Genomic DNA, 27,552 nt, shown 5'->3' on the forward strand with positions numbered 1-27,552 from the left:
AAATATGGCGAAGTACTGCTTCGAGTAAGTAGGCATGGTACATACACTTATTTCGAATATGGTTGAGATCGTTACAAATACATACGAAAGTTTGTAAATGCCGCGTACGTGTGTTTCTTACTCTTTCACGCTTAAACGGCTGCTCTTCTCCGGCATAACACATAAGCTGGTAATATAAAGTGACACGTAAAAGAGCCCTCGTAAGAGAGCTTCTTACGGCCTTACAGAATGGCTTCTATTTATCGAGATTTTTTTTCAGGATCCGATTAAAATCTCGATATTTCAACCGCTAACTTTCGGCAACACGTCTTTGCAGCGAACTGTTTTTGCTGGATTTTATACACTTCGTTCTCCATTGCGTCGCCTGGATGCATCAGCGCTGGTTTAACAATTCATTAACTTACGAAACAGCGAGTATGCAAATGGGATGCAGTTCATTAAACCATGGGTTAATTAATGATTTGTTGATGCCTGAATGAATGGCGCTATAAGTCACCACGGCGATCGAATATAATACCTAGATATAAGAGCATACTTACATATAGCATAGTATTACTTTACTATCGATCCCATATAACATAATACTGACATCCTTGTTAAACGTTAACGTAACCATTGTAATTGTTATAAGCTTTTACTTACTTTCAACTGTCCCGTTGTTTGTGTGTACATTTTTTGTTGTTTTAGTTTAGATGCTTTCCTTTTATGTTTGATTTCGTTGCGCTGGCTATGGAAAATTTGAGACCGTAGTCGTCTCGCATGGAAGACGTTGTGCTAAGTGATCTACTAGTTTAGTCCATGCCTCTAGTAATCTCAAAAGCGGGATCATAGATACATTGCCCCATGGCTGAGCCTTGCGATCCAGCGTGGCAAATGTTGCTAGCATGTTGGGATCCTTGCAGAGGGTTAATAATGTGATCTGAAATGAAGCAATTTAATTTCATCATCATCATCATCATAATCAGCCCGAAGACGTCCACTGCTGGACAAAGGCCTCCCCCTTAGAACGCCACAATGAACGACAACTCGCCACTTGTATCCACCGGTTTCCCGCTACTCTCACTAACATACTCATTTAATTTAGTTTATAATAAATCTTATCGCAACCCATGCATCTCGATACATATCGAGAACGATTTTTTTTTTTTTTATGTCGCCAGCCATTTAGCTAGCGATGCCACGCCCGATCGCGTCCCCGCGACAATAACAGACTTTGTTTGCTCTCTTGTGTGTCAAATTGACGCCCCCCGCGCCCCCTCTCCCGCCAACACAAGAACGCTTTTATCACAGCCCCGAAACGCGACAATTCTTTATTATAATCGAAAAGTTTCTTCCTCAAATGTTATTGAGCACGAGGTGAGTGTGCTTAGCTTTCTTGAAACAAATGAGAACAAGTGAGAGGGACGGCACGATACGAACTTCGATTTTCGAATTTCGGAGTAGACCCTAGTAGAAACTTCACACACACCATTTAATTACTTCGCGGGTTTGAGAACGTCTCCTCACCATGTATTCCTTCACCGTCACTTCACTAGCTTGGTAAATTTAAATTTCGAATGAATTTCGGAAAACCCTATTGTAGTTAGTTTATTGACTTTACTTGCGTCCAACTCCTGTTCTGTGCATTTACTTACTTTACTTACCTTTAAATTAATCAAAAACTTTACATGTAAAAAGCTGCCAGTCTCGCAACGCAGTTCTTATATTGCTAAAAAGTTTTGAGATGCAATGTCATCCAAGTCAGTTATTTGTCAGTACCGGAGTGTCCATAGGACTCGATTTCCACCACTTGCATATTTGAAACCGTGAAAAAAATACATTTTTAAAATTCTGAGTAAAGAGTAAGCAAATTATTTTTAAAACACATAATGACTTGGCCATTGCACTCAACGTTTACTCGTACTCATTCATACTCGTATTATTTGTATCGCTCAAACTGAATTGCATTAGGGCTAGCGCAACCTTCAATTATTGGAATTACTTTATATAGCTGACGTTGTCGATTGTTCTTATGTCATTATGTGGCGTTGCGATGGTTAGTCTCAATTCGTCTAAAAAGCAACTGGTCTATGTAGCAGGTGGTCTAAAAAGCAGCTGGTCTAAGTAGCCAGTGGTCTATAAGGCAACTGGTCTAAGTAGCAAGTGGTCTAAAAGCAACTGGTCTAAGTAGCAAGTGGTCTATAAGAAAGCTGGTCCAATTAGCAAGTTGTCTATAAAGCAGCTAGTCTAAGTAGCAAGTGGTCTATAAGGCAACTGGCCTAATTATCAAGTGGTCTATAAAGCAGCTGGTCTAAGTAGCAAGTAGTCTATAAAGCAGCTGGTCTAAGTGGATACTTATTTAATTCATTATTATTTTTTAATTATCTTACTATATTTTCATTAGTAACTAAGTAATTATTAATTTATATCATATTCATAATACATTATAATCTGTAAATTTATTTTCCTCACAGTCGAAATGAAAAGTAGAATGTTTAACTCGGGTAAAATTAAGTATACCCATTTTACCTCGAACTATTTGCGCCAGAAATATCTCAGGTGGGATGGTTCACCTTCCACCCTGGTTATCAAACTAAAAACGAAAACTGCAGGATTTATTAGAAATCATATTTCGAGTAGAAGCTATCCTATCAGACTATCACACATAAGTATGCATGCCAGCAAGCAATCTAAAATTCAAACTTTATTACGTGTTTTTTATTGTTTATTCCGCCTGCAGTTTGACTCCCATTGATTTTTGATGTTGTAAGTTAATTTAATTTTATCCCACAGGAACACTTTACCGGGATAAAAATATTCTATGTCCTATCCTAGAAGACACACACTGAAATTTTGCACCGACCTACCTGCGTGCAAAATTTTAGCAAATTCTGCTCAGCTGTTTACGCGTGATTGTAACGAACAAACAAAGTTTCGCATTTATAATATTAGTGTGAAGTCGTAATGAAACCTACTCAAAAAGATTTCGTACGTATGGTAGTGAGTATAGGGAGACTAATTTGTGTTTAGACCAGTTGCATTTTAGACGAAAAGCGTTTTAGACGAGTAGCGTTATAGACGAGTTGTATTTTTAGACCAGTTGCGTTTTAGGCGAAAAGCGTTTAAGACCAGCTTCCAGTTGCGTTTTAGACCACTTGCTACTTAGACCAGTTACCTTATAGGCCACTTGCTACTTAGACCAGTTGCCTTATAGACCACTAGCTACTTAGACCAGCTGCTTTTTAGACCACATGCTACATAGACCAGTTGCTTTTTAGACGAAGTGAGACTAACCCGTTGCGATGGCCAAGTCATTCATGTGTTTTAAAAATAATTTGGCTTACGCTTCATTTCAGAACTATAAAATGTATTTATCTATGTTTTTAAAATAAGCAAGTTGGTGAAAATCGATTCTATGCTCACCGGGCTGACAAAAATAACCGACTTGATATAACATTGCATCTCAAAACTTTTTAGCAATATAAGAACTGCGTTGCAAGACTTGCAGCTTTTTATATACAGGTGATGATTTTGATGGGATTTACTTTTACCTGGAACCTTTAAATTAATTTTTGCCGTAAAAACCTTATGGTAGCGGAGGATTAAGTAATTGTGCTGGCATTATGATCCAAACGACATATCCGTACCAAATTTCAAATCGATGTGGTCATAAAAAAATTGAAATTAGGAAACGTTAGTATGGAATACTGTTTCCTAATATTTCTTTACTGTAATGACGATGACTTTAAGTGTATTTTTGTTATTTAAAGAACGTGGGGCCTGCTTTAAATAACATGCACAAAAATACACTGCATAAAAGATGAAAATAACAAAAACTGTAGACGGAAAGCAAAGAACGCGCACTCTGAAGGTGTATTTTTCTTCCCGGCAAGCAGACTCCATACACAGAAACGCTTTTATCTCGAAAAAACATCTCTGACGGTACATTGCGATCATGTTGTACGAGAATGGCGGGGTGCTTGCAAGAGCGGCGCTACCCGCATTCCCGATCACTAGGTCACAGGGTCAAAGGCTTATGGGTGTCACCAGTTCACGTGAGATTTGTTGGACATTTTTGAGATATTCCTTTGCAGCCTTCTTAATAGGCGATAGTTCATTCCTCTAGTTCACTAAGATCTGTAAACTATTTGTACAATGGGGAGCAACTGACACGGTTCGGCCGGTGATGCGCTGCAAACGGGACAACTAGCGAAGCTTCTAGTTCAAGCACATTAAAACATAAGTACAAATAAGGAAAAATTAAATATTTAAGTACATATAATGAACTTAATATTCAGCAACAAGATAGATAAGATCCCACCTCTACCACAGTTCATTTGTTTTTTTTTTCTAGCGTTTACCGACAGAAACCATTCTTATTCATTCCCAGACCTTAAATCACAAATGTTCACTGAACTAAAGGTCTGAACTAGTTCAGTTGACCGAATGAACTACATACTTATAGATTGGGTCGCTTATTTTATAGACCGAGCAGGATCGATTCTAAGGCGAAGGCTAGACGTACGATATAATGATATACTTTGCTCCATGCAATAAAGTATACGAGGCTAGAGACGTTCTATGTTTATAACGTCGGGTAGTTTAGGTACCTTCTGTATAATTTTTCGTAAAATCCAAAACATTGGGTTTGAAAAGAAGAGCACCAATGTCGCCGAATAAATTCGATAAGCTTTATTTCGACGACAATTTTTTTTTTTCATTTAAGTGACATAGTTTTTAATTTCATTCACGTCATTTGATTGCGATCGCGAGCGTCAGAAAAATTAGGGAATTCAGCTTCTGGTGTTTCTATATCAAATCGGTCATATATTATTATTTACTTCGACTACCCGTTTCCTGGAAAACAATATTCTCCACAAGGACCACAAACATTTCCGCGAGTCGCAGTAAAATATTCGGTGCTCCATTAAAAAAACCGACCCACTTTAAACGTTAACGTTTTTACAAATTAACATCGACAGCCGGGAGCACCTCGACAATTTTAAAATCGCCAGATTCCAATCAAAGTGACTTTTATCGGATTAAGTGTATAACTCAGACGTAATTCCAATTGACGGGGGCACCGTATTTGCATAATCGGGAAATTGATTGGAGCGTATTCGGCGGGATTTTGGGATTCTTGGAACGGGAAAATATTCAATCCGTGTGAAGGCAGAAGGCCCTAATGACGGGGCTTAGGCCGCGCCTGTTGCGCCCCGAATTAACCGCGCGGACACTCCGCTCCAAACAGCCGGCGGATGAAAGTCTTGTTGCTTAAAGCGAGATCCTTTAATGGCTTGACGTGCTGCTGCTATGACAAAATAAACCGTTCAACGCTATTCTTAGCCGTTACGAAAAATGTTTGAAATGATGTGCTAAAATGACTCCTTTTGAAATAAATAATCATAGGACAATTTACACCAATTGGCATAGTCTCAAACTAAGCAAAGCTTCTATGGATATGACATACATAGATAAATACATATCTAAATATATTATTTATTACCCAAAGACTCGAAATCAAACATTCGTATTGTTTATACAAAAATTTGCCCCGACTGTGAATCGAACCCAGGACCTCAAGCAACATAGTCAGGTTCTGTAACCACTAAATGTGTATTTAGTAAGTAATATAAGATTATGTTAGGTTTTCTTGTTTTTGAGTTGTAATTTATTTATCTGGTTATGCCGACTTTTAGCGAATAAATTTATTCTTTCTTTCTTTTCTTTTTCTTTTCACTAGGCTATCTGGTCATCTAAGTAAAGAGGGGTTGAAAGTGGACATTTTCGTCGATTTCAACAGACTGAAATTAATTTAACGTTGATAATAGAAGATACTGATAAGTCTCTTTTCATTGATTTTATGCTAACTTCTGAGGAGATGATACTTGAGATTATGGATCAAGTTGTCATCGTTTAAATGGAAGATAATTGATTAATTGTTTTAAAGAACTCTCGATACAAATCTTGCAACGCTCGACTCAATCGCCACTCGAATCAAATCTTCATCTCAATCTGGGGTTGTTCTTTCAAGTGAATACTTAATTTTGCGTCGAGCGGTCGCTGTTTGTGTTTGAAACGCCTAAATTCTATGTAAAGGGGCTGTGATGTTGTTTACCGAGCGCCGAAAGAAGAACGCCGAGGACGAAGGCCGACCGCCGAGCGCCGGAACAATACGCCGGTGACTTGCAATTTTCATTTAGCGAACAATTGAGAGCGCTCAATGTAGCCTTTTTTAGAGTTAATCTGGCAATTATTGGCACTTTGCTGCTTGATAGTGGCACTTATTGCGTAGCGCTCTAGCGTTTACTGGCTCTTATCCCTTTTTAACAGTTACTTTTCTATTTTATGTTCGCAACTTTTGCAATTTAAACGATTTTTGCAACTGTTGTTTGCCTTTTCTCAATGCCTCTCTGTTAGGCAAAAAAAAAATTATCCGATACAATTAGCATTCGGCGTAGTATTATTTTGGTACAGGATGAAAATCACGATTTATATTTAATCTTGACCATGATGTTGGTGGATCCGTCGAAATATCCGGAGTTCGTTTTATTATGATGTTAAATAACGTAAAAATAGTTTTTTCAGAATCGATAGTAGGTAGAATCGATTACTCATATTTTAAATCAGGTTGAGTGTTTTGTTATTTATTTCTTGTATTTTTTTATTAATTGAAACGCAAGACTGTGGCAAATGACTGACCAGAAGCGTAAGCCGAGAAGTTCTGACAAGGAAATGGCGATGGATTGGACACACGCTTCGAGGGTCGAATGATCACCTGCCCAAGCAGGATCTCTGTTGGCAATCTACTGGCAGAAGACGGCCAGGACGTCCTCGGACCACGTGAAGGCGATCAGTTGAGGAGGCTGCCTCAATTGGTCTCGGCTGAGAAGAGCTGGAAGAAGCCGCGCAAGATCGAGCCAAATAGAAAACTCTTCTACGAGCCCTATGTCCCTAGTGAGGGATAACAGGATCACATCATCATCATCATCATTGAAGTGCTAGGGAATCCATACCTCTTCAATCATATCAAATAATAATTATGATAGAGCCTTGCCCTGAAAGTCGTGGTCGTCTCGTGTGTTGTCGTCGTCCCCCCCCCATATTGAGCGCAAAGCGTGCACGTTGGTGTTAATTAGGTGCGCGGCTCGAGTCGGCCACACTCGCGGTTTCAAACTTAGTTTTCTTCTAATATCAAGTGGAATAGTTGCGCCCCTAGTTGCCGAAGAAATAATACATCACGGGCAAACTTTCCAGCGAAATTATAAAGCAAGTTTAAATGCTGTTTGTTTCGAAGCTCAGAGAGGGGTAAATTAACAGCGGCTTATTTTCTAACATGGCAGTGAGAATTGAGAGGCTATAATTGAATAGGTACGTCGCATAGGTAACGGGCTTGGAGCGGGCGCGGAGCAGCGCGGGCGACACTTGTCACTGTCAACACAAATCCAAATTAAACCCATTGACATTTGGAATTAGATCCTCCCAAAACCGCGCGAGTGCTCCAGGACTGCGAGAACTAATTCAATTTGCACAGAGCGGAACTAAGGACGCTTTAGTGTTCGATCCCGGCTTAACAAAAGCACATAGCGGTTTACAAACAAGCAAACAAAGGACACGACGGCCGCCGGAGAGCGCCGCTGCGGGTGCCGGGTATCGGCGTCTGTCACGGCTAGCCTGACTTATGTTATGTGCGGAGCGGGTTGCCGACGCTGCAAACTTTGCAGTTGCTAAGCTCTTTTTCATAGATTTGGAGCGTGTCAAATCTAGCTATCGCACAAAACGTGTCAGCGTCCCTCGCAGCGTGTCGTCCGCGCGTCGCCGCACGCACCGAGCCGTGCCGGTTTATAAATCCCAGTATTCGCTTTGTGTTATTTTCCTGCATCTCGTCAGAGTGAGCTGAATTGAAAACTCAGCGTCTAGTTTTTGTTTTCATTTGGAACGCTCTCCCGTGGCTTTTGATGCGCACATAACTAGTGCGTCGAATTTCCGGGCTTAGAATTGGAATTCGTGTTCATTTTGTGGAGTATCGTCCCGTGTGTAGGCCTGCAATATCGTCGTCATCATTAGCTCGCTTTGTGCGCAAGCGGCGATGGCCGGGTAGACGATATGATGCTTTTGCTTTTGTGGTGACATGCAAATTGATAACATGGTAATACCTGGGAATAAACGGACATAATGAAACTTTTTTCCGAATTTTGATTACGGACCCTTGAAAAAAAATACAGCAGCTACCTACCTATTTACTTACTTTCAAACGAGAACTGGTCAACACCGCGATTCAAGACCTACCGAATGCCTCATCTTTTATACCATAGTAGAGAAAACTTAATGATAAGCAATCTGGTGGCACTATACACTCCGTAGAATTTACCTTTGCCGTGTGTGTGCTTTGTCGAATCCCTCAAAGAAAGCTCCTTGATAAAGACCAGCGCTGGTCGTAAATTCAGCAGTTTGCTGATTTGAGACCTTTTCGTGACAAGCGTTTTCTTTTCAAAGTGTACCGTCAAAAATAAATATGAATCTCTCTTTGCTTTCTTGAAGGTTCCCACGTGGCAGCTATGAACATTGTTGAAGAAAGTAGGACTAATGATTATTCCTTGGTGTCAGGTCGCCCGGAGCCGACGGTCCGGTGGCTGGTGAACGGTGTCCTGGTGGACGCGGAGTATGAACAGAACACCGGCGACGTCATCGAGAACCGGCTGATGTGGCCGGCCATCCGGCGCGCCGACTACGCCGCCGTCTTCACCTGCCAGGCCGCCAACTCGCAGCTGGTGCCGCCGCGCGAGGTCTCGCTCGTGCTGGACATGTTCCGTGAGTATGCCGTGGAACTGGTGCACGTGCCCGCAGTGTTGCCAAGTTAACGTCTTCCTCCCTAAATTAAGGAACACGTACATCACCAGGAAGTACGTCACCAGTTTTTAAGTGTTTCGTAAATTTCTAGTATTGTTTGTTTTATTAGCAATACGATTGCTCAACGAAATCCGGGTTTTTTTTATAGAAAAATATATTTTATTATCTAGACCTGCAGGGCTACTACGAAACTCGAAACTCGAAGTTCGTATCGAGCGGTCCCTCTGACACTTATACTATTTAATACTTGAGCGAGAGGGACGGTACGACACAAACTTCGTGTTTTAAGATTCATAATAGCCCTGCTGGTGAGATTTTAAGCCATTTTCTGGTGTATGGTGATTGGCCTAACACTCTGGCGCGTGCAATCGCATTTACCATCTTTTTATCCTCATCATTCACTGTGTGACAGAAAGAAATGGTTTAAACGATCGGGATGATTCCGAATGCGTTAGACAAAAAGGCCTGGTCCTTCGCGCTCACGTGTTGGGTCGCCATTACCGGAATCCTAAACTTACGCCACCAGTCTTCGCCACCCTAGAAGAGTGGTTTGTCTCTCGGTTTTCTCTAGGTCACATTTCGGAGAATGTGCGCCGGAGCTGCACGCTCTTATTCCACCAGCTGATTTCTTTCACAGATTGACCAGAAGGCGCGGTCTTAACCCTTATATTGTCAGCATCCCTAAAATTGGCACAAAGCGTTTTCACCCGTCCTTTCATTATCCGGACAGCTGAGGAGTGGAATGCTCTGCCAGCTTCTGTGTTCCGTGATCGCTACAATCTGGCCGTCTTCAAATCTAGGGTGACTGGGCATGGAATTTAGACAAGCGAGCTCCTAGTCCACATACCTACCATCAGGCGTGATTGTGGTCAAGCGCAAGCCTAACCCATATCGATATGGATTTTACGGGAGGACCGTAAAAGTAACAAAATATGGAGTTGAAATAAAAAATACAAAAAGACTCCAAAAACCAATCTTAATTTAATTGCTTAATAGCGACATCTCTTTTCCGGGTGAGCGGATAGTTCCGATGGAGTGTTGAAAGTTTCTCGATGAGGGCTAAAACATAGATATCGCTAGTGTCGCTGCTTAAGTGACTAAATAAGAAACAAACAAGCTGAGATATGTGATGCATAGGAGAAATTTTTGTCTGTACTCCTGTCCAGTGGTAGTGTAGAGGTATAGCACACAGCACGGAATGCTGAGGACATGGGTTCGATTCCCAGCGCTGGTCTCTTTTTCTGATTTTTCTGTGCATCTATGTATCAGTTTGTATTTTCCTAACCACAATGTTTTTGCAGTGCGGCCGCTGACGGTGGAGATCCGGCGGCCAGCAGAGGTGGGCGAGGGCGGGGCCCTGACGGCCGAACGCCGGTACGAGGTGGCCTGCGAGTCGGCCGGCTCGCGTCCACCCGCCGCCATCTCCTGGCACAAGGGGAAACGACTGCTGAAGAGGATAACGGTAAGTGCAAACATGATACATATTATTTACTTCAATTAAAGGAGAGCAACGCTTATTTTAGTCGAAGCGGACTATTTTGTACATATTTACAGAAATTGTGGTTTTGTGGTTAACTGTGTCAGAATAGTTTATAACCGTAACATAATTATTATGGGTCATACTAATGTTTAGGGCGGTTACAGACTAGCGTTTTTTCTGCGCGCTAGATTGAAGCAAACGCGCGTATGTATGTTTAAGGGGGGTATTTAGGGGTTAGATTTAATGAGCTCTCGATATTTCTTCAGTATACCCATGATTATAAGGCTGTAGATGCATCAAAATATGTATCGGGACCTCAATAAAAGTATAGGAGTGCACGCATTCGATTCATTGAGGCAGCCACTACGACATTGAGATGATTGAGGACCCCGCGCGGTCGACCTGCAATGTATGTACGAGGTTCCATCTCACAAACGGCACTGGCCGGATTAATTTTCTCCCATCATTTTGTACCTATCCATATGCATTTTTCGTCTAAATATAAAACACCACTCCGATAAACAGACTCATTACTAGCTTGAATGGTCTTTCAATAAACTGCGCTTACACCAAAGCCTTACGAAAGTAATCGCTGACTAAATCCTATACAAAATATGTCTAAAGTTATTAACCACGAATCATTAAAAACGGTTATCGCCCACGTTAATTTGTATTAGATACGCCATATCGATAAAGTTAAACTGTCGTAGAATTTCAGTGCTTCAATAGAGTCGATTCTATTGCATGAGCTTCGGAGCCAAATTGCACTTTCATTTGTATAATTCCCCTCTTCTAATAAGCGGAGGTATGAGTAAATCCGAAACGGGAACTTAGTTACTTTCTCATCTGCTCACAAAATGACCTTTTAATATTTTTCATCACACTTGCTCGTAAACAGTGTCGTAACATGCAGGCTACCTTGGTTGCAACCCCCGAATAAAACCCTCGACCTTAATGTGCTTGTCATGAAGCCCAAGGTCGGTAAATGAGTCAGTGCCCGTACTGATGGCGCTGCGCGGGCTCTTGCTGCAGGACTACATGGACCACATGCACACGCACGTTGCGGCGCATGCCGAGGGAGGTTGAGGGCGGCGCTGCCAAGAGCACAGCCTAAGGTATCGCCAATTGGAAGAATTATATTTTTTATTTACAAATATAAAATTTTACTTGCAAATGTGATGAAAAACATTGTATGTCGCACGGGCGGTACTATAATTACGAACATCGACTCATTAAAGCCCTCAGTCTTCGACTTCGGGCTTCTAATAGACTCTCGTTCGTAATTCCTTATTTACCGCCCTTAAGACACAATGTACTAAAAAGTTACAAAGTTGTTATAAGATTTCTATGTCTGGAAAGACATAGGCTTTTAAGACTTTTTTTGCCTTTAGGCAAACGAATTGACCAATGATTAATCAACAATTTGTTAACATTTGTTTGATTTGTTAACAAACGTTCACGAAAAAAGGTGGCTCAATGTAGGTACAGTCACCAGCACCAATATCTGACACAACAAGCGTGCATAAATATCTGATACGACTTTATTTCTAGGGCCGGAAGGACGTGTCAGATATTTTTGCACGCTCCGCTGTGGCAGATATTAATGCTGGTGACTGTACGAACGAACCCAACTACATAATGTTATGTGTGAAAGTTGACAAGGGCTAATAGAATGTATATATGTTAAATCTTTATTGCACATAATAAACTAACCAAGAAAAAAACCCACGACTTTGTCACTTCAAAGTTCAATCTCAAAAACTGCTAAACCGATTTTGATGAAGCATGTCTAAGAACCATTGTTAGAAAACCTGCTTTCAAATAAAATACCGCATTAATATCGATCCACCCGTTTAAGAGCTACGGTGCCACAGACTGACACACATACACACATAGCGGTCAAACTTATAACACCCTTCTTTTTGCGTCGGGAAAAATAAAATAACAAGAAATACAAATACACAGAGAGGAGAGCAAAGTTTAAGGCGAGCTTATCCCTAAAAAGAAAAGATATAGTTTAGTACACGAACTTGCACGTCTCATGATTACCCATTATGTTAGTTTGTTTGTGATTGTGTATCTTCATGTGCGTGTTACACTTTCAGACTAAAATTTGTTAGTGTAAGAAATATACACAACACAAATAAGTGACAATTAAATTAACATAAAACTAACCTTAAAAAATTGATTTTGGGAACAAGCAGATTATTTTATTCCGCGATTAGAACGGGAATGAGAAGTACTGATGCTAGCTAGAAACATGAGTTTTACACGAATATTTTTTAAACAACTCAAACAAAGACCAAGGGCCATGGGGCATTTTGTAAAATCTATAAACATAAAGAAGTAACATGGTGATTGATAGCGCCATGAGTTGCTTCGAGACATGGTACAGTAAAGCTCGATTTAGCATACTTACACAAAAAATTCTGTGCTGCCTTAATATCCTGTAGCAGCGAAAGCGCTAACTATGGGATAAGCACCAATAAAATTCTAAAGAACCGCTGATTTTTTTTTTATTCGACTGGATGGCAAACGAGCAAGTGGGTCTCCTGATGGTAAGAGATCACCACCGCCCATAGACAACTGCAACACCAGGGTATTGCAGATGCGTTGCCAACCTAGAGGCCTAAGATGGAATACCTCAAGTGCCAGTTATTTCACCGGCTGTCTTACTCTCCACGCCGAAACACAACAGTGCAAGCACTGCTGCTTCACGGCAGGATTAGCGAGCAAGATGGTGGTAGCAATCCGGGCGAACGAACAAACTTATATTTAGGTTAGATGATGAGCATTGAGCATCGAGCATTGAGCGGCGCTGAATGGCCGTTAATTGGCGGCTCTGGCGCTAATCCAGTTGCCTCGATCGCAGCCGCTGTTGATTTAAGTCAAAGCGGGGGTAAGCGGGGGCCATGAAACTAGAGGTAACTCAAGTTACTAATCATCATCATCATCATCCTATAAATACGTCCCACTGCTGGGCACAGGCCTCTTCTCAGAACGAGAGGGCTTGGGCCGTAGTTCCCTTGCGTACCCAGTGCAGGTGGGAACTTAACAAATACCATTGAATAGCTTCACAGATCTCTTTACGATGTTTTCCTTCACCGTAAAGCTCGTGGTAGACTTCAAATGTAATTTCGCATTTGAAGTTTGCAAAATTGAATTTTTAAGTTACTAGTAAACATTCGAAATAAAGGTGATAACAAAACTTTGTGTCACCGCAAACAAAGACAGCGCGAGAAATATTTTGTAAATTGTAATTTAAGTACATCGTTGTCGATGACCAAACACTTATAAATTACTCAATTCAAGTCTCGTTGGATTCTTGTAGAACTAACAAAAATAACTTTAAAAAAAATACAAAAAGATGATCTTAAATTACGTATCTTATTAGATACGCTGCCAATTTTAGGGTTAAAAACGAAAAGGACGAAAATAAGTCTAGTGGTGTAGACCTCTGTTAAGTAGCTAGTTTAAAGTTCAACAGTCGGGACCCATTACTAAGAATTTTTGAGCTGGTCACGATTTGATTTTTCTAATTTAATGTTTTATTTTATACTTTTTCTTTTATTTATGTGAAATTGGAAGATTAAAATAATTATAACCCATATATATTTAGAATGGGCTAGTTATTAGCTTACATTTGGTACCCATATTATTACAATACAAAATATTTTTTCCTCCGTTATATTTTTTTTCGCAGACGTCATATTATTGAAATATTACATACTCTGTCACTCCGACAGTTATGATAAATCCAATGATACCTCATATATGTTAAAATCTGTCCAGCCGTTTAGGCTGTAGCGAGAACCAACGAAATGGACATACATACACACATACATACATATATCCGCTAGAAAAACATAACCCTCCTTCGGGCAGCCGGGTAATGAATCCTCTCCGTTCGCGATGGAAACTGTGCTTTATACTAGACACAAACAAAACTTACCAATTGTCAAATACTTGTAAAGTTGTATGAAGTACCTAGATCCGCTCGCCGCGTAGCCGCACCGAAGCCGCCCAACTTTTTCCCCGACCGAGTGTTTCCGTAAGACCCCGATATTAGATACGTGGCCATTTTGTACCAAACTCATACAAGATAGCCGTAATGCTAGCCGGCACGTGAAGGCATTATGATTTTATTCCACCTAATATTTTTCTTGTTCACGTATCATTATGGGCACTTAGGAAGGTAGCAATAAAAACGTATCAAGGATATCGAAGGTATTGTTTCTTGAGGGTCGCGTAATATACAGGAATGAAACCTCTTATGCCGTTACCTTTGTGTTGATTCCAGAATTGTGTCACCGACTTTATTGTATTGGATTGCAAAGTATAAAATTTTCCGTTTATTATTCTAGACGCGGGCTTAGCTTGTGAACTCGGAGCGCTGGATTTGAAATATTATTTCACCTTTGCATTTTCTGATTCTAAATTATGTCAGGTATAGTTAGACTGAACACTGTCATGTTTTAAGGCCTAGACGAAAGCTGAGCAGCGTGTCTACCAGTTTTATGCCTTTTGAAAGGTAACCTTTTTGTAACTTGTAATTGTGCAGCCGCGAACTAGGGAGAACCATTTTCATGATTATCCTCATTGGCTTGTCTATGGAATGTCAATTTATGATACATATTTGCCAGGTAAAGGTTTCGTCTTGGTAGTCATTTAGTTTTCGATTGCAAATTGAGCAAAATGGTTACTTTATGGTCAGAATGGACATTGTTTTAACCGTTATTGAGGAATAGGATATTGCCAGGAAGTCTACATTTAATAAAAAAAAATAAAAAAAAATGAAAGATTGATTTGTAAAAATGGTTAATAAATGGTTATAAAATTTTGGTCAGTAAAGTACGTGGTATTGTACAGATCGGAATCTTCAAAGTGATACGAATAAAGGCAATACAAATAAACGAAGAAAACCACAACAAATCAATCCCTGAGCCGCAAAAATAACGTTAATTTTTTTCAGCTTTTAAGTCCACTACCTTCATAACGGAAGTTCGCACTTTGCCAGTTTTAAAATTTGCCTATTGATGTGTATTAAGTAGTCTCAAATATTAAGATTTTGAAAATCGTACAAACTATGCATTTTGAACTCCCTAGTAAATTCATCGGTGAAAAATGGCCCGTCCATATCAGGGTATGTTCGAAAGGCAGAATCACAAAATGATTCCATCCAGGCTCCATCCAGGCTCGCCATCCGCGCTCCCCAATTTATATCAGTTACCTGTCGTGTTACAAGTATGCGAGTATTCGGAGATTCGCCCGGCGCACTCGGACGGACCGGTTAGTCTATTCAGATTGGATATCAAATAAAAGTTTTATAGTATCGATTTCAGATTTCCGCGTCACGGTTGGCTCAGCGCCAGGGTTCTTTCGCCGCATCCTCGGCCATTCATGATTATTATCGCTTCGCGCGGTAGACAATGGCTGCGGTTCGATTAGTTCGCTTTTGTCGGGCCGTGCTCGTTCCCGATTTAATTGTGGATTAGTTCCAGGGTAATCCTGTCGTTATATATTTTGGGTGGTAGTGGTAGGACTTGGTGCAATGTCCGGCCGGATTCTCGCTTGCTTGTGCTGCTATGTACTGGCAAGAAAGTAGGCCGCGAAATATACGCCAACGTGCTGCCGGGAGAAGTGGCAGCGTGTTCTGTGTTTACTTTTGTCAGTTTTGATTTTCTTTTAAAACGGGAAAGCGCAATTAACAATCATTTCAAGAATAGACTTAGAAATCAAGTAGAATTATAGATTTTTTTGACATATTTAAAGTTTCTGGTTATATCAAAAATACACGCGACAGAATAATTGGCGGTGTTGTTTTGCGAGAGTGGGCTTGATGCGCCGCCATGTTAACACAGCCGAGTGAGCCAGATACATTAATCAGGCTGTTCGTGCGTACGTCTCAAGCCCTCACGCGACACGCCGAGAACAAGGCACTTCGCTAAATACATTACCGCGACGGTAACAGTTGGCAGATAAGTCGGTATTCTCCTTTTGAATTGTTAAGGAAAATACAAACAGTTAGCTTAATAGTTTTGTCAAAAATGTCCGCGGAGACCTAAATACGTAGCATGCGTGTTCCCAAAGATAACACGTAGATTTTGTTATTTCCGAAAACACCCAGAAAACTTCATAGAAATCTTTAGAATCGTTACAGAAACTTCTGGAATAAAAATACAATAAATGGTCTGTAATCACATGACATTTCTCAGCTCTATCTCTCAAAAGCTATACCCGCGCGAAGCCGGGGCGCGTCGCTATCGGTAGTATATGTTTCATAGTTTTTTAAATCATTATAAATCTTTCGTGAAAATTATCAAACTGATGGCAAACAACCAGATTTAAATCAGTCGCTTAGTTTAAAAGATCTAAGCGCAGTGACGGCCTGAAGTGACTTCTATACTATGTAAAGATTGCTAGTTTAGAGGTATTACAAATTATTTAAATCTAGCTACTTGATGTTTTATCAACTCCTTATCTGTGAAGAAAACAATTACCCTGCTCACCCACGACCTTATGGATAGAGCTACGTTAAAAATTAAATTATACGTTAAAATTGGGTAAATTGATATTCTTAGAACCAACACAACATACACGACAATCTAATGAAATACGTGTTCATGAAAGAAAAATAAATACTTAAAAAGAGGACAAAATTTGCGCAACCAAGAAACTAAACTTAACGACTAACGAGATCCAATAGAGAAGTCTCAAATTTGAACAAGGAGTTAAATATATCGCTTTCAAAAAAGACGTATTATAGCTATGGCAAGCTTTACTAATAAAATTGTTATGTTCATTGTTCATAGTTTTCAGTTTATTGATTTTAGAGCTGGAAGAAGAAGGAGGTTCATTGATACATATACGTATAGACCTCCGCAAGTAACGCCTGATTCATTAAATTATCTATAGCTCTTTTATCTAAGCTTTTGGAAAGATGAGAATTTCTGTGTCCAAAAGACAGTTGTTGATTCCGGCAGCCGCGCTGCTGCGGCGGCGCTGGCGCCGGGCCAACCTTCTGATAATTATCCACTATTAATCTGGAAGCCAAATCGCTGTCCGAATGCTGGCCTTAAAAAACCAACGCTCTCCCTCCCTGGGAGGCAATGGCGGATTTATGCTTATTCCTGGCCTGGCGTTTCGGTTTTATAACGGGACTGATAAACTAAAACTGTGTTGCAAAAAATAAAATAAAGCCGTGGACCATGTGCTTAATATATACTTAATATTATATATGATGACTTTTACAATTAATTCTTTCAATTAACCTTTATTTTTTAACCGGTGAAAAAAAAACGGAGGAGGTTCTCAAGTCGACTCTTATTTTTTTATCTACTCCCAATTTTAATAAATTCTCCAGTCATACCAGGCGCGGCTCACTCCGCGATTTTTCCGCTACAAGTAGATGTCTGGGGCCCCCTAGAGTGTGCTATTCCACTACACGTGCCTTGTGCGACTAAATACGAGTTATGCGATGGACAGAGAGGCACGATTCTTATGCCTAAACGTCACTTTTGTGCGGCAGTGAGGCTTCTGTACTTATTCTGTGGTCCTACCTACAAAATAAGAACTTCTAAAGAAAACCTAACCTCTGAACGATACTCAAATAGACACAACTATGTTCCCCAATCATTAGTTCAAAAGTGGCATTCTGACCCTTTTGGATTAATAGCATTCATTTTACAATTTTGCATTTTCACCTTTAAATAGTTAATTTAATTTTGTTCAATTAACTGCTAAACGTATTTGTGTTCAGCCAACAAACCTGTTTTCAGTTTTGTTTCTCGTTCATTTTACTTTTACTTAAATGAATCAATAATTGGTGGCAGCTTTATTGGTTTATGTAAATTGTAATTTGTTTATTTTTAAGAACCATGTACCGTTTGTGCCCAAATAAACATTAAAACATCAAAATAAGTACACAAATTTCGTGGGCCAAGGGTGGTTGCCGATAGGTAGGCGAGGCAGCTCCTAAACTTTAAACTTAGACTAATTCAACTCCAAACTGCGGGATCATGTGTCGTCACCGCTAAAGTTTAAGTAGTTGGTGCAACTCCGCGCAGTTCGATTGCTGTTTAATATTCCTCGGCTTTTTTACAAATTTCCCAAAGTCATCAAACTTTTCCAATAAAACCTTTGATATTCAATGAAATTGCCAACTTTTCGCAAGTCACGTGTTTAGTAAAGTAAATTTTCTTTTTAATTACTTCTGAAATGTTTGTTTAACTTTCGTCATAAAATGGCTTTTATGCTTTTGCTTGTTCGCGTGCTTGCTACCTAATTTGCTAGACTTCATAAGGCTCCGTTGCCTCCATAGATGTGCGAGGAAGTATAGCAAGGAATGTGTTTTTCATGAACCAATAGAAGCGCTTCGTTTAGCTGTTTCCACCAGAGATGTGCTATGCGAGGACGTGTAAATGAAGCGTTTCTATTGGTTCATGAAAACACATCCCTCGCATCACATCCTCTCACATCTTTGGTGGAAACGCTGCCTTTCTTTAAAAAAGTTACGACGTGTATTTTCAATTCATTGGTTTATTATGTCTTTCCAAAAAATATAGAAGATACGTTTTTGTTACGAGTATTACTTTCCGCGTTATCTTCTGTTTATTTCATTACAAGTGCCATCTGTTACAATAAGTGATTGTATTATCGTTATAGCGGTGGTACTTAACCGGTCTTTATTGCGAACAAATAGTTCGTCTTGTACGGGCACACCAAAGATTATTTTACTGTAGAGGGCGAAATTCAAATATCAAAGATTTTGACCATAAAACATAAAAAGTAACCATATCGAAAATACAAACTGAGACATGGATGCACAGAAAAACCAGAAAAAGAGACCAGCACTTGGAATCGAACCCAGGTCCTCAGCAATCCGTGCTGCGTGCTATAACCCCTACACCACTACTGGACAGGAATCTAGACACGAATATCTCAGGTTGCTTATTTCTACAATGCTACTTTAGCAGCAGCACTTGCAGTACTTGAGTGCTGCTGCTTAAGTAGCATAGTAGTCAATAGTAGAAATAAGCAACCTGAGATATGTATGCAAATACGAAAAGATGAATAAAAAAACTAATACCACTTTATCATCATTATCATCAGCTGGAAGACGTCCAAGGTTGAACAAACATCTCACTTGGGTGAGCGTGGCATTGGTGCCACGATTAACATCAACTCGCCACTTGCATCCACCGGTTGCAGTAACTCTCGCGCCGTGCAGTCCACCCAGCGGGAGGGAGGGTCCTGCCAACGCTTCGTCTTCGGAACCGTGGTCGCCACTCCAGGACTTTTCTCCCCTATCGGTTATTTGGTTTTTGGTTTAATGTGGCCCGCCCATTGGCAGTTCAACTTACATATAGTTCGAGCTACATCGGTTTGGCAAATTTTCGTATTTCGGATTCTATCGCGCCATCACTGCTACTTACAAAAAGTAGGCGCAACATCATTCAACATATTGGTCTAACATCTGGTGGCATGGTAAACGATTGTGTTGCTCTGAAAATGAGCTTTGGTTGAGTTCGAAACGCGTCAGTGCAGTATGGTAGTGGTGATAGATGGGTTTGTGTGATTGCTGCAACTGCATGAGCACACATTTCTTACATAAACGTAGCTATCATAGGGTCGCGGGTGAGCAAGTGTTTCAGTTCATTAGTTAAAAAAGTTTTAGCAGATTTTTATTACAAAAAAAACTTATTTTGCCACCAATTGCTACAGAAAGTTCAGAGCAAGTTTAGAGCGGCATATTTTTACATTGCAAAGCCACAATTTACATCTCAAGCTACGTAATTGTACTCATTCTCGCCTTTTCAAAGAAAATACGGTATCGTATGGCGTCCCCCGTCGATGCGCGAGGCCTCGCCGCGCGTCCCCCAAATTGCTTTCTTAAACGCAAATAAAGGTAAAGAAAACAGGAACACAACGCGTAAATTATTTACTGAGGTCACAACTCTTCCGCGCGGGCGCGTCGGGTCGCGGGCGGGGAAATAGAGAGCGAGCACCGGAGCTGCCTAAGGATGCGTTCCCACCGAGATGTGTCGCTAGGAGTTTATTTTTCATGAACCAATAGAAACGCTTCATCTACCCATCCTCGCACAGCTCATCTCTGTTGGAAACAGCTGAGCGGAGCGAGGCGAGGTAAACGTCTGTTGTTTCAATAATAACACATTCCTCGCTACACATGGCTTCTTATAGCGGCAACACTTCTTATTGTTATTTTTCCTAACCTTATTTTCTTTCCTTCTTTCTTTTACATCATTGACATCCATACTAATATTATGAATGCGAAAGTGTGTGTGTTTGTGTGTATGTTTGTCCGTCTTTCACGCCGTAACGGAGCGACGGATCGACGTGGTTTTTGGCATAGAGATAGTTTATGGGCCCGAGAGTGACATAGGCTACTTTTTATCCCGGAAAAATGCAGTTCCCGAGGGAACAGCGCGCGATAACCGAATCCCACGCGGGCGAAGCCACGGGCAAAAGCTAGTAGATTTATATTCTTGTCCATACCTTTAATTAGTATTATTATTTAATTTTACTCTAATTTGAAATTGTAAATTATTTTGATCCTTTTGTGAATTTCTTATAATTACCTGACATGTGTTTATAATGTATTTTTTCAAAAGGTAATAAATAAATCTATCAATATATTCATACTCGCACATCTCTGGAGGAAACGGAGCCTAAAGCTGCGGCTCCATTGAGGCGGAGACAAGCGGTGCGGAGAGGAGACGTATAGGATCGACCAATCATGTTAGTTGAAATCCACATCTCGGAGACGAGATGTAATATGATTGGTCGATCCCTACACGTCTCCTCTCCGCTCCGCTCGTCTCCGCCTCAGTGGAGCCGAAGCCTTATGGTGTGGATTCATACTGAGGCCGCTTATGTACGTCCGTTAACTTTCACTGGGTATCGGACCGTCAATGAACGCATAAATATCCTTATTATACAATTGTACAGTTGTAATGAATAATGTCTTTCCATCGTATTTTTTCGTAAAAGTTCATATTTATCTTACTTACGCAACCAGCTTACTAAAGGTTACTTATTATATTCAATAAATCTGTAATTTTTTTACCGGCTGAATGTTACCCGTCTCCAATTTACAGATAACCTAACCAACAAAAAGTTTAAAACGGGCAATACTTCCGGTAGCGTCTACAAACACCAATATACGGCATCGATGACCGCTCTTCTTACGCCGGACGGTGTCCGCCGCGCTGATGGAAAACGGAGTTGCATCCGACGGAATTTGGTCGCCGGACTAGTGTCCAGTGCATGTGCACATGTTAATTATGCGCCATACAAAGCTGCGAGTCCGGTAAAAATGGTCTGTTGTCCGGTGCAAACATCGGACGTATGCTAATCTAAACTCTTCGAGGCGTAGCGCGCTACGAGAATCGTAGCATGCTACGAGATTCGTAATGTGCTACGAGCGTACCCGTATCTCAACAAGTGTAGGTACAATAAAGAGTTGAAGTACCTACGTAAAAATCTTTAAATTTCTCTTTTATTTCTTAAAGCCCAATTTACACCGCAAACGGAACGGACTCCGTCGGATTCAGTTTAACGTACAGTCTAGTGCAAAAATAAGTGTCTATTCAAAACACTCAAAAATATGTTACTACGGCCTTATTGCGTCGGAATAAAAGTCTGTGGTACTTTTTTTTTAAACTTTGAATAACTTTATATTTTTGTACTTGACTGTACAACGATCGGCTGCATGTACTGATTTGCCGAAGGAAACCTTCCAAAATTTCGAATTTTTTTGATATGGGAAAATTTCAGAAACTTCTCACAATTTTGTATGGGGATAATTTATACATGGGGATAGAAATGTAAATTTAAAATTTTCCGTTTCTAAAATTTAAATTTCCTATATTTCTTGTGGAAATTTCCAGAAATTTCTGAGAACTTTCCCAACTTTTTGTAAATTTTCTGCAACTTGCACATCATGAAAAAACTTACATAGAACCTGTATAAAGTTGATCGATGTTAATTGAACCAAGTCATTAATAACTTAATAAGTCCGCTCCGTTCGCGGTGGAAATAGTGCTTTACGTTTTGTTTGGCCTCAAATAAAAACTTTCAATATTTTTGTATGATTGAAAGGTTTGTTTAAGCACGCAAGGAAAATGACGAAGCTCTTCGAGCCCGTTTGAGGACGCGATCTGAATTCGCTTAACTCTTATTCTGTATCTAAAAACTCACTCACCGGGATGAGTTGCACTTTCCGGGACAAACGGACCATCGAGGAAAGTTGTTTCTTTATTTTAAAAGATATCGGCCGAGTTATTTGCTCGGAAAACAGAGGGGATGTAACTTGTTTTACCTTTAATATGGCATTTTTATAGTAAATTATTTATTTACACAACCTATCATGAAACGCCGCCATTTCATGATTTGACCAATTTAGGCAGATCATGAAATTCCTAGGCATATCATGATACGCCGCCATATCGGTTCTGGCACTTCGCCGGCCGCTACCGCGGCACGCTCGCTTCGCTTGCTCAGCCCATGCGTTGTGGTCACAATTTATACTAACCACTCTTCGCTCGTCGTACTTATTTTTTTCTAATTTTTCCTTTTTTTTTGATGAGGAGATTCTGGCAAAAAATTAAGATATTTTTCGATTAGTTTATATTGGTTCACCGTCCCAGGCTATATGCTCCACTGGTGTGTACTGGCCTCAGAATAAGAGTCCTTGAGCCATAATTCCCACGCGAGCCCACTGCAGATTGGAAATTCACGCACACCTTGGAATTGCTTCGCAGGTTCGCGCAAGTTTCCTCACGAAGCTCGTGTAAAATCAAATGAAATATCGCGCATTCGAAAAATTCAGAGATGCGAACGCACAATTCTCTGCTTGATAATATGCCATAGGTTAAACCACTAGACCACCACGGCTGTTACTCTCTCAAAACTCTTTAATTATGAAACAACAATAAGCTTAGCTTACCCATTGTCTTTACAATGAAGTTTTAAATTGAGCTCAACATAAACCCCCTTCGAGTTCTTTAGCAAAGAATAGACCCCGAGTCCCGAGCGGCGCGCGGAGGACGGCAACAATGCGCAGTGACAGCCTCCGCCAGAACATTTGGAATGTCGCATGTCTGTATTGACTACAGCGTTCGCAAATAAACTCTCATTTTATCCGGAAACCGTTAGGAGATTGAATAAAACTTAACTACCATTAAAGTTTGCGATTATAACAAAAATACACGCTATATAGAAAGATATACAAGGTGCTAATCAAATAACTGGAAATCTAGTAGTTTTTTCAGAATCGAGAGTAGAATCGATTATTAATACATTTTGAAGCAGGTTGTGTGTGTTTTTCACAAGCTATTCTACAATAAAATTAAATAAGCTAAAAGTTTAATAAATCTAAAAATGGACCCTGCGGCATGGTACCAAAGATGCGGGCAGCATTTCCCCGTTGGATCACAAGACTGATGCGTTGAGCTCCTGTGGTATCTCTGAGTCTCTTTGATAGATCTTTGAAGAGACTCAGAGCGCCAGGGCCCCACGGACCAAGGGTCTCGACGCCGAAAGCTACAAAATCATATTCGGCACCGAGACCACTGTATTTTCCTGCTTTGGCAGTTTCTGCCATTTCTGCTGCTGCTGCTGCCATTATTGATGTTCGGTGGAGATGAGACGGGGCCAGTGTCAAAACAAGTTGCAAAATAAAACATAGATCGTCCTCGTCAAACTGAACAGTATTAGTTCAGCGACTTTTAAAGGAGTCTTTGAATTTTCCTTTTTTCATACAAATTAAATTCTGCTGTCAATGTACGCCATCCTAGAACACAACTGACGTCGCCTGTCACGCTACGAACATCAAACATTTTGCTTTACATTGCTTCTTCGTATAAACTTAAAAGTGTAATGCTGAACTAATGTTGTTCAGTTTGACGAGTATGATCTGTTTACATTTTTTGCTCGTATTACAGGCCACACCCGGTATTTCACCTCTAAAAACAGTTAAATGGACTTTTCCAAACCCAATATAACAAAACTAACATCTGTTCGCGGCGCAGCTTGTTTTTCATTAGCATATCTTGTGGTTGTAACGCCTGAGTAATCACTACTCAGCATCTTCCATATTTGCCGAAGCTCTCGAGCCGATTAAATATTCATTAATTGACGGCAATAGACTCGTGCGTGTTCAGCTGCTATATCCCGCATATATTCCGCCAATAAACTAAGCTAGCAACATAATAAAGGTAACCCGGGCGATAAATCAGCAAGACAAACGGAGACGCGCTCCCTATGGAAAGACAATACCATCTATTCTGGTTGCAGTGTGCTCGTAGTCGGGTGCGGCTCGTCTGTGATCGCCCTTAGACAATTTGTTGGACGTTGGTTTCGATAATTGGGATTCTGGCTCGGGTATTCACCTGCCTGAATTTATATATAGAGGCTTGATAGCAAGAAGATGGATATTATACAGTGTGTTACCGGCAGCGGGGCTTTTTTTAAGGAAGATTAAGGTAACTGAACTAAAATTCTGACTTTGTTAACTTTCTAACAAAATTATAATTGCCTGAACAGCAAAGTAAATTGACAAGAAAGTGTAAGTGACAGCCGACAGATACTTTGATTATTACAGGGGGCCTACCACGCTCTCTTAATACGATTCAGTTTAGGCTCTAAACTGAACGGCATCGCTATTTCGTACCACGACGTTACTTTTGCGATTCAGTTCAAGCACGGTTCAGCGACAGCGATACAGACATTTTGATTCACTCACTTCAAGCGGTTTTCGTACCATGACGCTTAACTTGAGTGAGAATTGAATCGCTTCAGTGTCAAATTTAGCGATTCATTATAAGTAACTAATTCTGTCAATTCTTTAGGAATTTTAAGTGTTTTACTTGGAATATTTTTCAATTTCAAGAACTTTTAAACTTTTATTCAACTTTTATAACTTTTCATAGGTATTCACGACATTGTGCTTCTTAACTCCTCATTGATAAAACTAATTTTTCAGTGAGAAAAGAGACTCGTGGATTAGTGACAGCGTAAACATTTTATTTGTAATCAACACAACGGTTGATAAGAACACGGAATGACATAGAGTTATGGTTTTTCCAAAATAAAGAGGTTTTAGTATACAATATTTGGTTTGCATATAGCGGCATCCTTTTCGCGACTTAGCGTTTCAGTTTCGGACCAGAGACAATATCGGTCTTTCATTCGCTTGTAAACCATTGAGACTCAGCTCTGAGAAATAAACGTCGACGTAAATTTCGACGATTCAGTTTAGGTGCCTAAATTGAACTGCTCTGCGTTTGTATTGTTTATGAAAAGATCATGGTAGGCCCCCTGGTCAATTTACTTTGCTGTACATTGCTGGCAATTAAAATTTTGTTAGAAAGTTAACAGTCTGAATTTAAGTTTATTAATGTCATGGTTAAGTTACAAAAATACGTTACTTTAACCTCCCTTAAAAACGCCTGGCTGCCGGTAACACACGTAGAAAGCGCAAACCGAAGCAATACATTAGTTCACAATACAATAGCAAAATGACATCGTCTCAAACAGAGTAACAGGTGTTTCTGGTGTATTAAAATGCCCAAGTGACCTCTTTCTAGCGATGCAAGCTTACTAACCAACTCACAACTGATATCCTCACACACTTGTAACATGCTTTTGTTACAGAATTCATCCTTTTCACACTTTATAAGTTAAACAAGGACGTGCGCTACGAGTCACGTAGCCCAGACCTGCAGTACTGGCACGGCGCCAAGCAGCTAATACATTTTCCTACACCTCAGTTTCTCTCGCTGCATCCCTTTCTTACTGGAGTTGTTAGAAAGAGACGCAAGCGAAGAATCATAAATCTTAAAGGAATTCGCAAGCCATTTGGGCATGCCAGGGTGACAGTTTGATGGTCAAAGCCAAAGGTACGACCCTGTAATCAACTAGCAAATCGTTCACGTTTTGCTTGTGAAGTTTACTTTCACATTATAAACCTTAAATCGTAACACCAACGACGATGGAATGGAGCTCAATACTAGCTTAGAGCATTTGCATAGCACGTTTTATAAACTAATTAATTATTATAGGTTATTTTTTTATCCCAGGATACTAACCAATTGATAATTGAAAGTCAAATTCCATTTTGGACGCACTTAACTTTAAAACTGGATGTGAAGATATTCAAGCAAAGGTGTGTAACATATTCAAGCGGATAGCATTTGGCTTTAATATTTTATGTGATCTATTTCTCCTGAATTGTCACAAAAGATTATAAAACACTAGCTGCAACGGGTCGACCACACGAGCACATTCATTAAGTGATTTTGGAAAACAGCTAAAATATGTAAGAAAATTGATAGAGACACAAAGCATGGTAGATTATAGTTTTTTCGCTTCATACTTTTGTAAGTCACAGTTGTTTAATCATATAACGAGGAGCCGTTAAAATATGCACAAAGCAAGATTTTATGATTATATATTGAATTACATTTTACTTTAATCGGCACGGCGTCAGAAATGAATTCATTTATATGAACAGAATATCGCAATGGCCCCGCGACCGGCTCGCTTTATAATTGTTTCCTCAAAAAACCTATTGTTTCATTTTTCTCTGCGACAAAGTAACGGTTCTTATTTGAACAAGAAAATTGGAAATAAGTCCGTTCTCTCGAGCAAATAGTCACAAAGCCGTCTGAAAAAGCACTAAGGAAAAAACCTCCCAGCGTCAGCTGCCATACAATCGTATTTTAAATCTATAAAGGGGAAGCGAATAAAACGAATCTAATTTTAAAAATAAACTTTGTGTCGACATCCTTTCCAATTAATACTTTTATAAATTAAACAACTCTGAAACAGTTATTGTGAATCGAATCGGCGTAATTTAAACGTTGTTTGTTTTGTGTGTGGATTTATTAGTTTGTGTTTGTATGTTTGATAGAAATCTTGCTAGTATATCTTTTCATTCCAATTCGCTTCCGATTCTCATATTGAATCGTTATTTGTAGGTCTGAACCGATAAAGTGATATTATTTTTCTATTTCTGTACATGATACAACACAATATTCATAAGATTATGTAAAAATAGCTATTTTGCTATACCAAAAAAACAGGAAAGTCTTCTTGTTTTTGTGTCTTAAGAAGAATCCCCTAATTATTTGTAATTCTTCACCATGGTGTCAAAGATCTGGGTAAACAGTCGTATTCAATTATCCGGGATAAAATTCCTATGTTCTTTCCCCGGAGTCAAA

At 39.9% G+C, this 27,552-nt stretch overlaps 2 protein-coding genes across 23 annotated transcripts in view; one reads left to right on the plus strand and one right to left on the minus strand.

Moving 5' to 3' along the window:
- LOC141438818 (muscle calcium channel subunit alpha-1-like) overlaps positions 1-27,552 on the minus strand; it is a 187,827-nt gene that overhangs the window by 65,110 nt on the left and 95,165 nt on the right. The window lies entirely within an intron of this gene.
- Positions 8,538-10,425, plus strand: LOC141438625 (contactin-5-like). The gene is made up of 3 exons (XM_074102489.1): positions 8,538-8,790; positions 10,131-10,291; positions 10,414-10,425. The coding sequence occupies exons 1-3, from the start codon at positions 8,538-8,540 to the stop codon at positions 10,423-10,425; spliced, it is 426 nt and encodes a 141-aa protein (XP_073958590.1).

Source organism: Choristoneura fumiferana, chromosome 19 (assembly GCF_025370935.1).
Source record: "Choristoneura fumiferana chromosome 19, NRCan_CFum_1, whole genome shotgun sequence".
NCBI classification, from domain to species: Eukaryota; Metazoa; Arthropoda; class Insecta; order Lepidoptera; family Tortricidae; genus Choristoneura; species Choristoneura fumiferana.

Coding starts and splice junctions, on each gene's coding strand:
- LOC141438625 (XM_074102489.1), top strand. CDS start 8,538: ATGAACATTGTTGAAGAAAGTAGGACTAATGATTATTCCTTGGTGTCA. Junction 8,791..10,130: donor GCTCGTGCTGGACATGTTCC/GTGAGTATGCCG, acceptor ATGTTTTTGCAG/TGCGGCCGCTGACGGTGGAG.